We start from the raw sequence: 14,734 nt of genomic DNA, 5'->3' as shown, positions 1-14,734 counted from the left end.
AAAAAAAAAAAAAATGTTATGGAGGGATCGAATTTTGTGAAACTGATGCACGACAAACGTAAGAAACATTACTCAATATTGTAAATGACATATCAAACCATGATACTAGTAAGATAATGTTACCTCGATATTACAGATGGACCTTCGTATCATAGCACGTTTAATCATTAAAAAAAAACAAAACCGTACTAATAAATAGTACTTTTCTATTGACCCAACTGTTAAGCCACGTTAAAGTTGTTAAGTCAATTAGCAATGAGTTAGGTAGTTAGTTGTGTATAATACTTTTTACATTATGGAAAAGTTAAGGAGTCTAAATGAGAACCTTTCTTTTTCTTTTGATTGATCACAAAATTTTGAAAGCCTGTAAATGAAGTGGAAAGAGATAAAAGTAATCTTATAGAAGATTGTGTTTTTGAGTTGTTATTATGTTAAAAGTTGAGGATTTAAAGCAAATAAAGTATAGAAATCCACTGCCAAAATTTAAAAAAAAAAAAAAAAAAAAAGGAAAGAAACAAGAAAAAAAGAGTCACATCATGTTTCGTTCTAATCAACTTCTTCATCACATGTGGCTTTATAAATTAATGAAATTTGGTTTCAGAATAATTCGGAACAATCACTAAAAACTCGTCGTTTTTCTTAATTTTAGTAAAGAAAGCAGTTTTGGAGGGGATGTTTGTCCAAGCTTATGAAAATTAGCTTATAAGTACTTTTTAAAATTTTAAGTAATTACGTGTTTGTTTAAAGTACTTATAAATGACTGTAAGTAGTTGACGTGTTCGGTAAAATGTGACTTAAGTACATTTATTATAAAATGACTAAAAGGGTATTCATTAAACAAGGGTTACTATAAAATTTTAAAATTAAACAAGGATAAAATGGTATATATTGGTTAAACTTTGTTTATAAGAAAAAAAAAAAAAAAATACCTCCCCCAAATTTTTTTTGGGCTATAAACTCAAAAAAGTTATAAACAAATATGTCAGCTTAATTTAGATTTTATAAGCTAGTTTGATCAGCTTAAGAGCTTAGATAAACACCCCTTCGATACTACTAACAGACCAAAATGTTACTAAAACATTCTATAAAAGCTAAATTGTTTAAGTCAAACCTCATGGATGAGATTGTTGTTATCCCATTTTAATAAGTTAATGCCTTTTATATGGTTGAATGGCTTTCCTTGTCGCATGCATGATCTCTCTAACTATAATAGATTGCTTTAGAATTCACTTTATCAGCTGCATATAAGTTATGGAGATTGTGCTTTTATCAAAGGATATTCCCTCGGACTATGTAATTTCATTTGTAACTTTTAGACCATTTTCCTCATCTGGTGGATGTGTAGTGAGAAATATTAGCAAATTATATAGAACAAATAAATGCGAGTGTTAGAGAACTATGATTCCTTTGAAAAGGGTTTTACAAGTGCCGTACACGAATATAACCTAAAAATTATTTAATTAGACGATCTCATCACTTTAGTAAAGATATAATCCTCATAGGCGGAGCAACATTTAGGCATTAGCCCAGTGGCGGAGCTACATGTGGCCACAATTTTTTAAAATTTATATAGAAAGCTATCATTTTGCTTTTGTAAAATCTAAATTCACATGTAAATTTGGAGATGGAAACGCACATATAAATTAGTTCTTATTAACCACCGTTAGGTGGTCCAGCGGTCAACTAAGATCAGGGGTGGATCCAGCCTAATTTTAGGTGGGTTATGGCCCATCCTCAATTTTTTTTTTTAAATATGTATAATTTCTAGCTTTTACCTACCCTAACATAAATATTAATGGACAAAAATATTAATGTATAATTAATTTTTATTTTGGCTCACTCTAACAGAAATTTCTGGATCTGCTACTAACTAGGGCTCTTAGATGTATTACTTAAGAAGTCATAAGTTCGATTCACATGAGTTGCTAATAAGGTGGCCACTGAAAGGATTTACTTGACCGTCAGCTGCAGGATTCCGGGGGATTAGTTGTGGTGTACATAAATTAGATCAGACACCCCTGGTCACAAAAAAAAAAAAAAAAAAAAAGGTAAATTCACATTTTCTCCTTTAGCCACCCCAATTTTAAAAAAATTACACGTTCACCCATATATGTGTAAATTTTTAATTTTCTAACCCTTGAGAATTTTCTAGCTCACCCCGACCTCAGCCCCAATTTTTTTTTTTTTTTTTTTTTTAATATATAGACATTTGTCAATTTCATCGTTATAATATCACATCTCTTTTTGTCCCCCTTAGTTTTTAAATTTAAACTTTGATCCTCATAAATGTAATTTTCTTTGGCCCTCTCATTTATTAAATACAGTAATGTGATGTCCACAACTTAATCTCATAATATTCTCTCATAACTTTCGACATGACAGTTTATAATTAGTCAGCTCGCAAATGGGAAAGCACGACTCATAGCAAAGAGGCGGGATCCATTTGCGAGTTGATCAATTACGAGCTGTCACGTCAATAGTTGTGAGATTGGATTGTGGACTTAACATTACTCAATTAATTATCATTGTGGCTCTCTCATTCATTAAATCTTACATTTTGGCCCTCTATAATAATTTGTTTTTTGCTCTGCCCCTGCGTCTCGTGTAAGTATTTCTCAGCTAGATGAAGTCCAGGGACCATCTGATACTATGTTATATACTCACATATTACTGGCGATTGAGTAAGCCGACGAATCCACAAAGAAAAGATGTGGAATTTGAGGGTGAATGTATAAAGAACTTGGAACATTATTTTTCCAGGAAAAAAAAAAGAAAAGAAAAATAAAGGGCTTGCGGAAAACGTTTGTCCAAGAATCTCGAAAAGAGAAAGTGTAAAATCAGCCAAAGAGACGGGGTTTTGAATCCTTTATATAAACTCGTAATTGTAAAGATAAGAAGAAAGAAAGGCTCCATTTACAGTGAGAGAGAGAGAGAGACTGGGTGGCAGAGAAAGATAAAACCAACTAATAATAAAAACGGCAATGGCGCCCGTCGGATTGCCTCCTGGTTTCAGGTTTCATCCCACCGATGAAGAGCTTGTCAATTACTATCTCAAGAGAAAAATCAATGGCCAAGAGATTGAACTCGACATTATTCCTGAAGTTGATCTTTACAAATGTGAGCCTTGGGAGTTAGCAGGTTTATTCTTCTCTTCTATATCTCATTATTTCCCATCCTCATTGTATATTCCCATGAATTTCGACAAGTTTTCTATTATATCTTCTTCCCAAACCCCATTATTTTTTCTTTCTGTAAATCTCCGTGGCAGGAGAAAATTTTGAACTTGTTTACACGTTTTGATACATACATTGTTGTTGCTGTTGTAGAGAAATCATTTTTACCAAGTAGGGATCCGGAGTGGTACTTTTTCGGACCTCGGGACCGGAAGTATCCGAACGGGTTCAGAACGAATAGGGCAACACGAGCTGGATACTGGAAATCGACGGGAAAAGACCGGAGAGTTTCGTATCAGAACCGAGCCATCGGAATGAAGAAGACATTGGTTTATTACAGAGGGCGAGCTCCTCAGGGAATAAGAACTGATTGGGTGATGCATGAGTATCGCCTTGATGACAAAGAGTGTGAAGACTCCACTGCTGCAATTCAGGTAGTTTGTACATTATACAGTTCAATGAAGCTACTAAATTTATTTTTATTTAATTTAATTTATTATACCTTGAATTTTGTCGCAAATTACCTTAAATAAATACAGGAAAAATTGACTGATGTGATAAATGATATAACGATGGTGCGAATGAAAAAATCTATAAACAAGAATTACTGACGATGTTATACATGGTTTATAAATTTATGAATCCTTAAATTAGGAAAGAATTATTCATTTTTTTAATTTTTTTTCATAGAGAGAGCTTTAAATTTTCAAATATTTACTCTAGTAAATTCTTTTGTGGGTTTTTTTAATAGAAAAAAAAATCTTCTCGAAAAAATAAGATTAATTCTCCTTGATTTAGTTAATTAGTTCTATCAGTTCTATGTCTTGGTGTTCCAAGAGTAAATTTACCCTCATTTTTTATCGTGATTAAATGAACATATAAACACCCGTCTTATCGGAAATTTACACCGAATTTAAGAGTCTTAGCCTTTGAGGAAAGCATTTTTTTTTTTTTTTTTAGCTGTACAAAAAGTAAGTTAAAGCCGCAAGGCTGTATCTATATTATATATATGCCAACCTAAAATACTTAAAACTCTCTAATTAATTTATTTAACACCTTGATTTAAAATTAATATAATACTTATATAGAGAATAATAAGGGAAAGAACGTGAAAGAAAAGTGCATGACGTGCATGGAAAGTAAGGAGTAGTGTTCTAATTTTTTTTTTTGGCTTGTTTATTATTTAATTAATATAATAATATAAGTTAAATTATATGAAAAATGGGTGACATATTCGTTGCTTGTTGAAGCTACTCTTTGATATCTCAATTCTCAAGTGATGTAAAAGTTAAAATCCACTTTGTTTTATCTAATGAGACAAAAGTAGTATTCCCCCATATGACTCAATCTCTTGTTCTATAGACATTTTATTTTACACTATTATAATGTTGTTTCTTCATATACTTTATCTTTTTATAACAGTCTTTGATCTGTAATTGCGGATTCTATTTGAGAGTATCACATATGCATGACCAGGACTTTGACTAACCCAAAATTATTTATTTAGGCTATATGCTACATGCTAACCCAATACCCCCAAAAGCAACTTCTCTCTTATCACTTTCATGGTGGAGTAGTGTAAGAATTTGTCGGCTCCTTTTTACTTTATTCCCAACACTAAAAATAACCCTAGATTGTTTTGCTCTTCCTCTTAACCTAAATTTATCATCTCAAATGCCTCCACCGACTCCAACCTAGGTTATATATACACATAGATTTTGGTATGCAGACATCTTGAAATGTTTAACGTTCGAATAAAAGATGCATGTTTAGTCATTAGCTTTCAGTTATAATGTTTGTCAAAGTTAGTAATTAGGGCTGACATTAATCTGTATGTTAAAAATTTCAAGACGACTCCAACCTAGATTTTCTATATATATAATCAAAGGTGAATGTCGGTCATTGGCTTTTGATTTCATGTTGTGAAATTAGTGATTAGAGACTCATCTTTGGTCCGCACGTTAAAAATTTCATAATGTCGGCACTAGGGATTAATTATATATGTATATATAATAACGGGTTGTGAAGAAAAAGTTTGGAAACGGGTTTTTTGGATTTCATACAAAATGCAAAATCAAAGCTGGAAAAAAATATTTAATTTCATATGTCATGTTGTGTTCATGAAGCTTATATTGATATTGTTAGTTAAAGCCCTTTAGTGAAGCAAGATGCCTTCAAGGTTATCCTTGACAAAATCAGCCCCAATTTTTGATCCATGGTTTCCCTATCTTGATCCCAAGCTTTCTTTATACATTCACCTAACTATATATTCTTCTATATATCAATTTTTGAATGGCAGGATTCTTATGCATTGTGTCGAGTTTTCAAGAAAAATGGAATATGCTCTGAAGTAGAAGATCAACAAGGGCAATGTAGTATATCCTTAATGGAGAGCTCGTCGCAAGGCGTAATGACTGATTATGAAACACTGTCGCCGGATGTGCAGCCGACAATAACATCCTCTGCATGCATCGACGAGGAAGATAAAGATGATTCGTGGATGCAATTCATCACTGATGATCCTTGGTGTTCTTCAAATGTCGGTGTTGGTGGTAGTGGTTGGTGAAGAAGTTACTCATCATTGGCATTTTCAAAACTAACTGAAGAGATGATTAAAAAAAAAAAAAAAGGGAAATTGGTGAGGGTGGTGGTGAATAACAGAAATTTGGGTATATTATTTCTTACATAATAATTCTTGCAATTTTATATTAAAAAAAAAAAAGCTGAAAAATTTGTCATTATTTCTCTCATCATATAATTGTTAGATTATGTCTCTAATTAATTGGATGGATGTAATATATGGTTATATTTTATTTTATATACTTTATATATGGTTTGGGTGGTGGATTTTACATGAGCCAATTCGCAAAATCATGGCTCTAGGGATCCATTTTGTAATTTTAACATCTTCTCAAAGGTGTTCTTGTGGAATTAATAAAAGATAAATGGGTTATTGTTATCTTTTATTTGTTCCAGTGATTTTTTTTTTTTTTTAATAGGTATTTGATTGAATGGGTAATATTTATTTGTTTCTTTTTCATATTGAATGCGCCTCTATAGTCCCTATTTTTACAATTCCTGAACTCTTTCTTTTGTACCGAGGATCATTGAAATAACAAGAATATATTATTTTTACGGAAAATACCCTATATTGATATGTCGATAGGAACCTAAAAGGGGCAATAGTTCTTTCCTTGTTCTTGAATCGATTGGAATGGAATGAGAAGTTGATTACTTTGCCTTTTTGCCAATAAATCATAATGCTTGTGAAAAATTGTAAGATGAAGGAGATTACAATGATCAATCCTTTGGTTCATTAAATCCTGAATAATCAGGAATCCACCTTCTTTTTTGTCAAAAAATCTAACTAAATATTTGTATCTCACTTGATCATTATCACCGAGACAAGAAAAAAAATCTTTGTTTGGCAGAAAGAGAATCGATGATAACTTTTTATCTCTTTCATACCCATAGTAGATATCTCGAACCCAATAGTAAAAAAAAAAAAAAAAATTTTTGTAGGATTTTGTGAAGAAAATTGATCTTAGGAGTCTCTTCAATCAATAAAAGCAAAGAAAATAATTTAAGATATTTTATGGGCTAAACCACAAAATTATTATTTTTATCAAATAAAAATAGGCTAAGAGGGTTGGAAATACCAATCCATTAATAAAAATTTTACCATATAAATATAGGTTTAGGCTAATCTCAAATATATTGGTATAACCGAAAATACATACAACCTAAAACATGTTTTATATTTTTTAATTTTTTATTTTATTACCATGTTTTATATTTATTCTAGGAAAACGTAAGAAACAAATTTCGTTACAAAAACATTAATAACTCTTTTTATTTAAAAAAAATTAAAGAGGCCCCCTCTTGTGGACAGAAGAATGAAATAGTTGTAATTAGCAATTGATTGGATTGCATAAAGAGAAGTCCATTTTCTTGGCCAATTGGGCCGAAATCCGAAATGGCAAGGACGCAATATTTACACAAGCCAGGACATACGTAGTTTCACAAAGGAATTTTTCTTGTTCGGACAAGCAATCACACTCTACAAATTCAAGTCACCACCAAACGACGACAACCACCCTCCTCTCCTTTTGAAAATCGATGCAGCAAAACCACACGATAGGGTTTAAAGCGATACCGTTTCGGTTCTCCTCTTTCTTCTTCTTCTATTTCATGGCTTTCCAAGGGAAGAAACTCATCAATGATCCCAACGGTTCGCATTTCCCTCCTCCATATAATTAATTATATTTATTAATTTTATTGTCAACGCTTTTTTTTTTTTTTCCTTATTTTGCTTTCGGTTTGGTAGGAGAAAGTAGAAAATGGAAATTGAAGTGGTAGTGTTTTTTTTTTTTTTTTTTTTTTTTTTTATGGAGAGAAATCGACTCTGAATTTGATATTTTTAGCTTGCGCGGATTTTTTAAATATTTAATTGTTGCATGGTTTTTAAAGGTGTCGTGGTTCTTGTTTGGTTGCTAGAATTCGAAATTGATAATTTCAGCTTTGGTTTTCTGCTGAGAAATTGAGAATTGGAGCGTTCGTTTTTTCTTTTCTGAAGATGAAATTAATTTTGATTTTGAATATTTTAGCTCGCGCTGAGTTTTTTTTTTTTTTTTTAATTTAATTATTCTGTTGCATGTTGTTAAATGTGCTGTGGTTTCTGTTTGCTTGACGAGAAAGTAGAAATTGACGATTTCAGCTCTGTTTTTCTGTTGATGAAGTTGATTATGATTTCTCTTGCGGGAATTGCTTGTTATTAAAATGTGGATTATGAGTTCTGAGCTTTTACCTCCATTATTTTTTGCTTCTAACATTTTCTCAGCATCCTAACATAAATCATATATTAATTGCTCTGTGGAAGACATGAAATGAAAACTCATGTTCTTCATATAATTAGCTAGCTAATGTTTTGCTTATGCAGTAAAATTATATATTAATTGCTCTGTGGAAGATATGAGGATAATGCCAGGACTTTGTTGATTTTGATTACATGTTATGGTTCTGTCATGGTTCCTTTGACAGTTAATGTGATCAGTTATATTGCAAACTGCAAATAGAATTTAGTACTAATGGGAGTTTGGTTTTTTTAGTGTGTGAAAAGATAAAAAAAAGTTGAAGTGCTTATTGTTATTTTTAATTTTTATGATGGTTGCAGATGTGGTGACTGAGTTCATCGAGGGCCTTGTGGAAACATATACTGGTCTGCAGTACCTAGATGGTTTCCCTGAGGTGATGAAATTTTCTAACTTCAGTTTATATGCAATGAAATAAAGCCTTCTATATTATAGCCAAAAGAAAGATGGGATGGAGGTTCATGCTCAGAGAACTAGAAATAGTATGACATTTTCCATTTTGTGCTGATACAGGTGAAGGTTGTATTACGCGCTGATGTTTCAACTGCAACATATAACAAAGTTGCAGTTATTTCAGGTTTGAGAAACTGCATATTTCTTTTAAACACTCTTAATTATTATTATTATTATTTTTTTTTTTTTAATTTGGAACTTAAACTACTTGTTTCATAGTTTTAATATCTTCTTTGCCTGTAATTGTTTAATATATAAAGGTGATACTATGATTTTGTACTGCGGAGCTAGTTGTTTTCTTTGATGCTCTTAAATGTACATTTAGTTATTAAAAGAGAAAGGAAAACATGTCAAGTGCTAAATTGTTTGACCATTAGAAATACTAACTTTGTCCTATGATTGGATTTGGAATTGTAGAAACCTTTTATTTTATTAATGTTATCGGGAATACAGGGGGTGGCAGTGGACATGAGCCTGCACATTCTGGTTTTGTGGGAGAAGGGATGCTGACGGCTGCAATTTGTGGAGATATTTTTGCATCTCCCCCAGTTGATTCAATTTTAGCCGTATGCTTTATTTGCCTTTATTCTGCTTCTGTATTTAGCTAATGCCCTGTCAATCATGCCATTCTTCTCTTGGCTGACTGATCTGTTGCTTCTCAACTTTAGGGCATCCGTGCTGTAACTGGTCCTATGGGATGTCTTCTTGTTGTCACGGTACTGTTATTTCGAAACCTCAGATGGTATTTCACCCTTAATCATATTGATACATCCTATAAGATATTTCTATGAGAGATTACTGGTTGTTTTATGTTGAGAACTGCTTTTAGTTTGTCTACAAAAAAGAAAAGCAGAAGAAAGAGAGAGAACCACAACTCTGTAAAATTATGGTAAAAAATTGAGGATTTCTTCATTTTTATTTATTGATTCATAGAGTTGTAATCTTGATGTTGACAGAATTATACCGGTGATCGTTTAAATTTTGGTTTGGCTGCTGAGCAAGCAAAATCTGAAGGTTATAAAGTGGAGGTATGTTGATATTCAAAATCTACTTTAAGTATAGTGGCAAATAAAAATAATGATAATGTTCTTCACATTTGCAGACTGTTATTGTTGGAGATGATTGTGCATTGCCTCCACCTCGAGGCATAACTGGACGAAGAGGTTTGGCAGGCACTATTCTTGTTAACAAGGTTATTTGTCTCTTCCCTTTTCTTTCTTACATATATGCATATAGGGGTTTGCTTGCATTTGCATTTGCATTTACATATTCACACTTCAGGTTTTTTCTACTATCATTTATTTCTGTGAAAGACATTCTTACTTAGTTTCCGTTTTTCTTTGCATTCCATGAAGAATTCAGTATTGAATTTCTTTAGTTTCATCTCTAGACAAATTTATCTTTGTATCTGGTTGATTTAGTTTTTTATATCTTTTTCTCCTTTGTATATGCCTGAAATGCTCTTACAATAAATTTAGTTCTGGTTATGCATGTGGAGTAGGAAGCTTTTTGTATTTGCTTTCAGATTCTGTCTGAAACTATTAGTTAATAAGGTCAAACAGGAAAGAAACATAAACTGAATTTATTTTACTGCAATATGTTGCGTTCTTGGCCAGACTTTTATAGTCAACATGATTGCTCTAATGCCTTTTTTTTTTCCTCCTAATTACATTTTTAGTAGGGCTCTTGTAATGTTTGTTGACTTGGTCACTATGACGAAAACTGAATCGGTCAATTTTATATTTATTTTTAATAATTCTACTATTTTAAAATCCTTATCCTTTGCAAAGTCAGGTTGCTGGAGCTGCTGCTGCTGCTGGCCTTTCTCTTGCTGATGTTACTGCGGAAGCGAAACGTGCATCTGAAATGGTTGGAACAATGGGTGTTGCGTTATCGGTTTGTACACTGCCTGGGCAGGTTACATCAGATCGTCTGGGTCCGGGAAAAATGGAACTTGGTCTTGGAATTGTGAGTTATTTTCAAAACGACATCATGCGTATGAAATAATTAGTTTAGTGCATATAAGATTTATTTGATATGTGTTTAGTGTAATGACTTTTGTCGGGAATAAATTGAATTTCATTCAATGTGTTCAGATTTTGTTACGTTATATCTTGAGTTGATTGCTTACAATGCTGTGCACATTTTTAGTGGCCAAGTATTCTTGTGGATCTTTTACAGGCTGCTGCTTATATTTAGTTTCCAGACTTGTAGAGATTTGCTTCCATGTTTACATATTAAACTGAAATAAGATACATTTCTTTTCAGCATGGTGAACCTGGTGCTGCTGTGGCGGACCTTCAGCCTGTAGATGTGGTTGTCTCTCATGTGCTTAAGCAGATATTGTCAACGGTATGCCCAATACTTGCGGAGATATCTTCTTTTACATGATACATTTAGCTTTGTTGATTTAAAGAGAATATAAAGGGCAAAAAAGAATTTTTAATTTTAAACTTTATTTAACATTATTTCACCAATGAACAAAGTTCCTGGGAAGGCTTGAGAAAAAAATTGATGCCTGCACCCTGTTATTGCATTTTCTTCTGCAATGACTTAATACTTCTACTTCATATAGACACTCTTACTTCATATGACACATTTTATGCCGTATTTTATAGCACAGAATCCTAGATTTTTTTTTTTTTTTTAATTCTTTCTGGTCAATTTTGCAGGAAACCAATTATGTTCCGATTACACGAGGTAATAGAGTGGTGCTCATGATCAATGGGTAGGTCAATGATTTCTTACATACTTTGGGTCAAAATTAACCTATTATGTTGCTGGAACTTTTGACATATTTTCTTTGCTTTTAACATGTGCTTACTCAGCTGAATTGAACGAAAAAACTTCTTTGTAATGGGGTTGTAAGAAGTTAAAAAAAATAGAAAAATCTCAAATTAGTCATGCATTTTGGAAGAAATTACAACCCCATATATTTCTGATTTGTAGTTAAATTTTTGTTCATTCCAAACTCATTAAGGCAGAACTTCTGTCTATGAGGAAAGGTTTCATTGTTATCTTATTATTTTACATGCAGCTTAGGTGCCACTCCTGCTATGGAACTGATGATTGCAGCCGGAAAAGCAGTCCCTAACTTGCAATTGGAGCATGGGCTGGCTGTTGATAGAGTGTACACAGGATCTTTCATGACTTCTCTTGATATGGCAGGTTTGTTGTTTTCTGCCAGCAGCATTGTGTTTAATTAATAATATAATGAAGCTCAGTGCTGTTTTCTTTCAGGATTTTCAATTACTATCATGAAGGCAGATCAAGGAATCCTGCAACGTCTTGATGCTGCAACTAAGGCTCCTTATTGGCCTGTTGGTGCTGATGGTGCGTGGTGTTTTAGAATATTGCATTCTTTCTTTGTGTTCTTGAATTCATTTTTGTTTATAAGATTGTCATGTATGAAACTTTCTTTCTGGGACTAGAATCATAAATTGTTGATCTTTATGCACTAGTATGAAGATAAATTTAACCTTTCAACAATAGTGCATATTGTCATAAGGCCTTTATTAAGGATCTTTATCCTTGTATAATTCCAGAAAAAAAATGTCAAAATGAAGTGCTATAGTGATTTTATTGCTGTTGAGCTTAGGAGTTGTCTACTTGCAGGTAGTCATCCACCTGCCAAGATTCCTGTTCCAATGCCACCTTCTCGTTCATCAAAGAGTGAGGAGGTTAGTTCCACAAACAAAATTATTTCCAACTTTCATACGTTCATCACAAATATATAATAGTGTTCTCCAAGAAAAGTTGCCCACTCACTAGTGACCTTCACATCTGTTGAGTGTTGACAAGTTCATGCCACTTGTATTATTTCTAGTAGACAAAGTTATTAGCAAAATATTTCCTCAGTTAACTGCTTGTCAGGTTATCTGTTGCAAGATAGCTTCATACTTCTGCCAAAGGTTCCTCTTGTCAAAAAATCTGGACGTACATTAGTTAGAGCTGAGATTCAATGACAATTGAAGATTTGCTAGGCTTCTACTCACAGATGGTCATTTGGAAGAACTGAAAATGGGAGATGAGGAAAGCAGAGAAAATAATTTCCCCCAAATAGTGAATATTAATAACTTGATGAATTTACCCAACAAATCTTCCTCACAAAAATGCCTCTGCTGGATGATTTATTGTATGTCAGAATTTGGGCAGAATGCCTAAGGGTGTGCTGATGAACAATATTGAAGGGAAAGACTATTACTACTGGCATCTATAATGTCTTAATTGTAACTAACAGTGAAAAGTAATACTTTGTTTTCTCATAGCTTTATATCAAAGCTAACTGTCCAGTTTGCTTTTGATGATTAGTCATTAAGTCGGCCACTACAGCTAAGTCAAGAAGGACGCATTCTTGAGGTGGCTATTGAAGCAGCAGCTAATGAAGTGATCAATCTGAGGGACAGTTTGAACGAATGGGATAGCAAAGTTGGTGATGGTGACTGTGGATCAACAGTGAGCCCAATTCCCAAACTCTCTTTTCATTTAGATTTGCTGCTTGGTTCATATATCTTGTTTTTTATATCAATTTATTTGCTTTTGCAGATGTATAGAGGTGCAACAGCAATTCTAGAGGACATGAAAAAGTGGTAAGTTTTTCATCTGTATACTTGAAGTTCTTTTGATTGCTTTAAATGTGAAATTGTCTTTCCTATATGGTACATCCGTGCTCTTCCTATCCCCAATCCACCGTTTTGCTTTTACTTTTACTGGCTTAGTTGACAAATCATTTGTCTTTCTTTTCCCCAGTTATCCTTTGAATGATGCTGCAGAAACAGTGAATGAAATTGGAGCATCTATTAGAAGAGTCATGGGTGGAACAAGTGGAATCATGTACATTTCTTTCTTTGTCTCTGTACTGATTATGCTTTAACATTCATGTCTTGAAGCAATCAATTTTATTCATGTATACTTGAGCAACGTACTCTTTTTCTGAAACAGATACAATATATTTTGTAAGGCGGCATATGCACAGTTGAAAGCTAACACAAAGTCTGAGTCAGTTGTCACAGCAAAACAATGTGAGATAACTGTCCTCATGAGTTAAGCCTTCTCATGAAATAAGTTTTCTTACTAGCCTACTTTGACTAACGTATCTCTTGATTCAGGGGCTGAAGCTTTTGAAGCTTCAATTGCTGCAGTTAGCAAATATGGTGGAGCTGTTGCCGGATATCGAACATTGTTAGATGCCCTGATTCCAGCTGCATCGGTTCTTAAGGAGGTCAGTTGCTGCATTGCTATGATACCCATGAACTGTTTTCTTTTGAAGTTGACGTGCTGACTTATTTTATCCTGACATTTTATATCCAATCAGAGGTTAAATGCTGGGATTGATCCTTCCACTGCCTTTCTTTTATCATCAGAAGCAGCATTGGCTGGTGCTGAATCAACCAAACAAATGCAGGCACAGGTGATATTCTTATTGATCCCACCCCCATATATATCCACATATGTTAAAATCTCTCGAAACAATTGCTTAAAAATGCTGATGACGAAAGTCATCTCTGAGGGGAGATTTGAGATTCTTCTGCATATTTATCACATTGCTTTTTCATTTACTTGTTTGAGATCTAACCGAAAAACTGATTCAGGCTGGCCGTTCAACCTATGTCTCCGGAGAGATCCTTGCATCAGTTCCAGATCCTGGTGCCATGGCTGCTGCCGCATGGTACCGAGCAGCAGCCTTAGCTGTGAAGGATAAGTGTCAGGCTTCATGACCTGATGCAATTTTCTGCCCCATTTTGCCTACATACTTAACCCAGTGAAGTTTTGTTCTTGGCTACAGATTTTAACCCAGTGATTAGGCTATCCGCTTATGCATTTTTTGTGCGTAAAGCCGAGAAAGCGAGTTTTTTTTTTTTTTTTTTTGTTCTCGTACCGTATTGAAATTTCTTAGAGAAATGTAACTTTTAGAGGTTGATAAACTTCATTACGAATTATATACATTGAAGCAGATGTTGTAACTCAAAATCTTCAAAAAAATAACGACTGTTAGACTGGGATCTTATTTGCACCAGCCATATATGTCATGGTTTGGTACAGTTGACGCTAATCTTGTTTGGCCTATAAAAGATTGTACTATTTTTTCTTTTTCCTTAATGCATCTGTTATTGCATTTTCTTCTGCAATGACTTAATACTTCTACTTCATATAGACACTCTTACTTCATATGACACATTTTATGCCGTATTTTATAGCACAGAATCCTAGATTTTTTTTTTTTTTTTAATTCTTTCT

The 14,734-nt window shown here is 33.3% G+C and overlaps 2 protein-coding genes across 3 annotated transcripts; both read left to right on the top strand.

Moving 5' to 3' along the window:
• Nucleotides 1–2,917: 2,917 nt before the first annotated feature.
• LOC116138536 (NAC domain-containing protein 86) lies at nucleotides 2,918–5,767 on the top strand. Of its 2 annotated transcripts, none has more exons than XM_031424248.1 (3): nucleotides 2,918–3,138; nucleotides 3,327–3,607; nucleotides 5,473–5,767. In XM_031424248.1, the coding sequence occupies exons 1-3, from the start codon at nucleotides 2,982–2,984 to the stop codon at nucleotides 5,737–5,739; spliced, it is 705 nt and encodes a 234-aa protein (XP_031280108.1). In that variant the 5' UTR covers nucleotides 2,918–2,981; the 3' UTR covers nucleotides 5,740–5,767. The 2 variants fall into 2 exon arrangements, with proteins under 2 accessions (XP_031280108.1, XP_031280107.1); XM_031424247.1 differs by having other exon boundaries at nucleotides 3,327–3,610.
• A 1,502-nt stretch (nucleotides 5,768–7,269) lies between these two features.
• LOC116138442 (putative 3,4-dihydroxy-2-butanone kinase) lies at nucleotides 7,270–14,600 on the top strand. Its single transcript, XM_031424156.1, has 20 exons — nucleotides 7,270–7,404; nucleotides 8,347–8,420; nucleotides 8,558–8,621; nucleotides 8,951–9,063; nucleotides 9,166–9,213; nucleotides 9,454–9,525; nucleotides 9,600–9,689; nucleotides 10,292–10,465; nucleotides 10,766–10,849; nucleotides 11,170–11,225; nucleotides 11,535–11,665; nucleotides 11,738–11,830; nucleotides 12,113–12,177; nucleotides 12,809–12,952; nucleotides 13,043–13,086; nucleotides 13,247–13,330; nucleotides 13,439–13,518; nucleotides 13,606–13,718; nucleotides 13,812–13,907; nucleotides 14,089–14,600. The coding sequence occupies exons 1-20, from the start codon at nucleotides 7,293–7,295 to the stop codon at nucleotides 14,212–14,214; spliced, it is 1,863 nt and encodes a 620-aa protein (XP_031280016.1). The 5' UTR covers nucleotides 7,270–7,292; the 3' UTR covers nucleotides 14,215–14,600.
• Nucleotides 14,601–14,734: the final 134 nt, after the last annotated feature.

This window comes from Pistacia vera, unplaced genomic scaffold (genome assembly GCF_008641045.1).
Source record: "Pistacia vera cultivar Batoury unplaced genomic scaffold, PisVer_v2 Contig341, whole genome shotgun sequence".
Lineage (NCBI taxonomy): Eukaryota > Viridiplantae > Streptophyta > Magnoliopsida > Sapindales > Anacardiaceae > Pistacia > Pistacia vera.
Note: the sequence above shows the minus strand (reverse complement) of the source record. Positions and strands in the feature narration are given on the sequence as shown.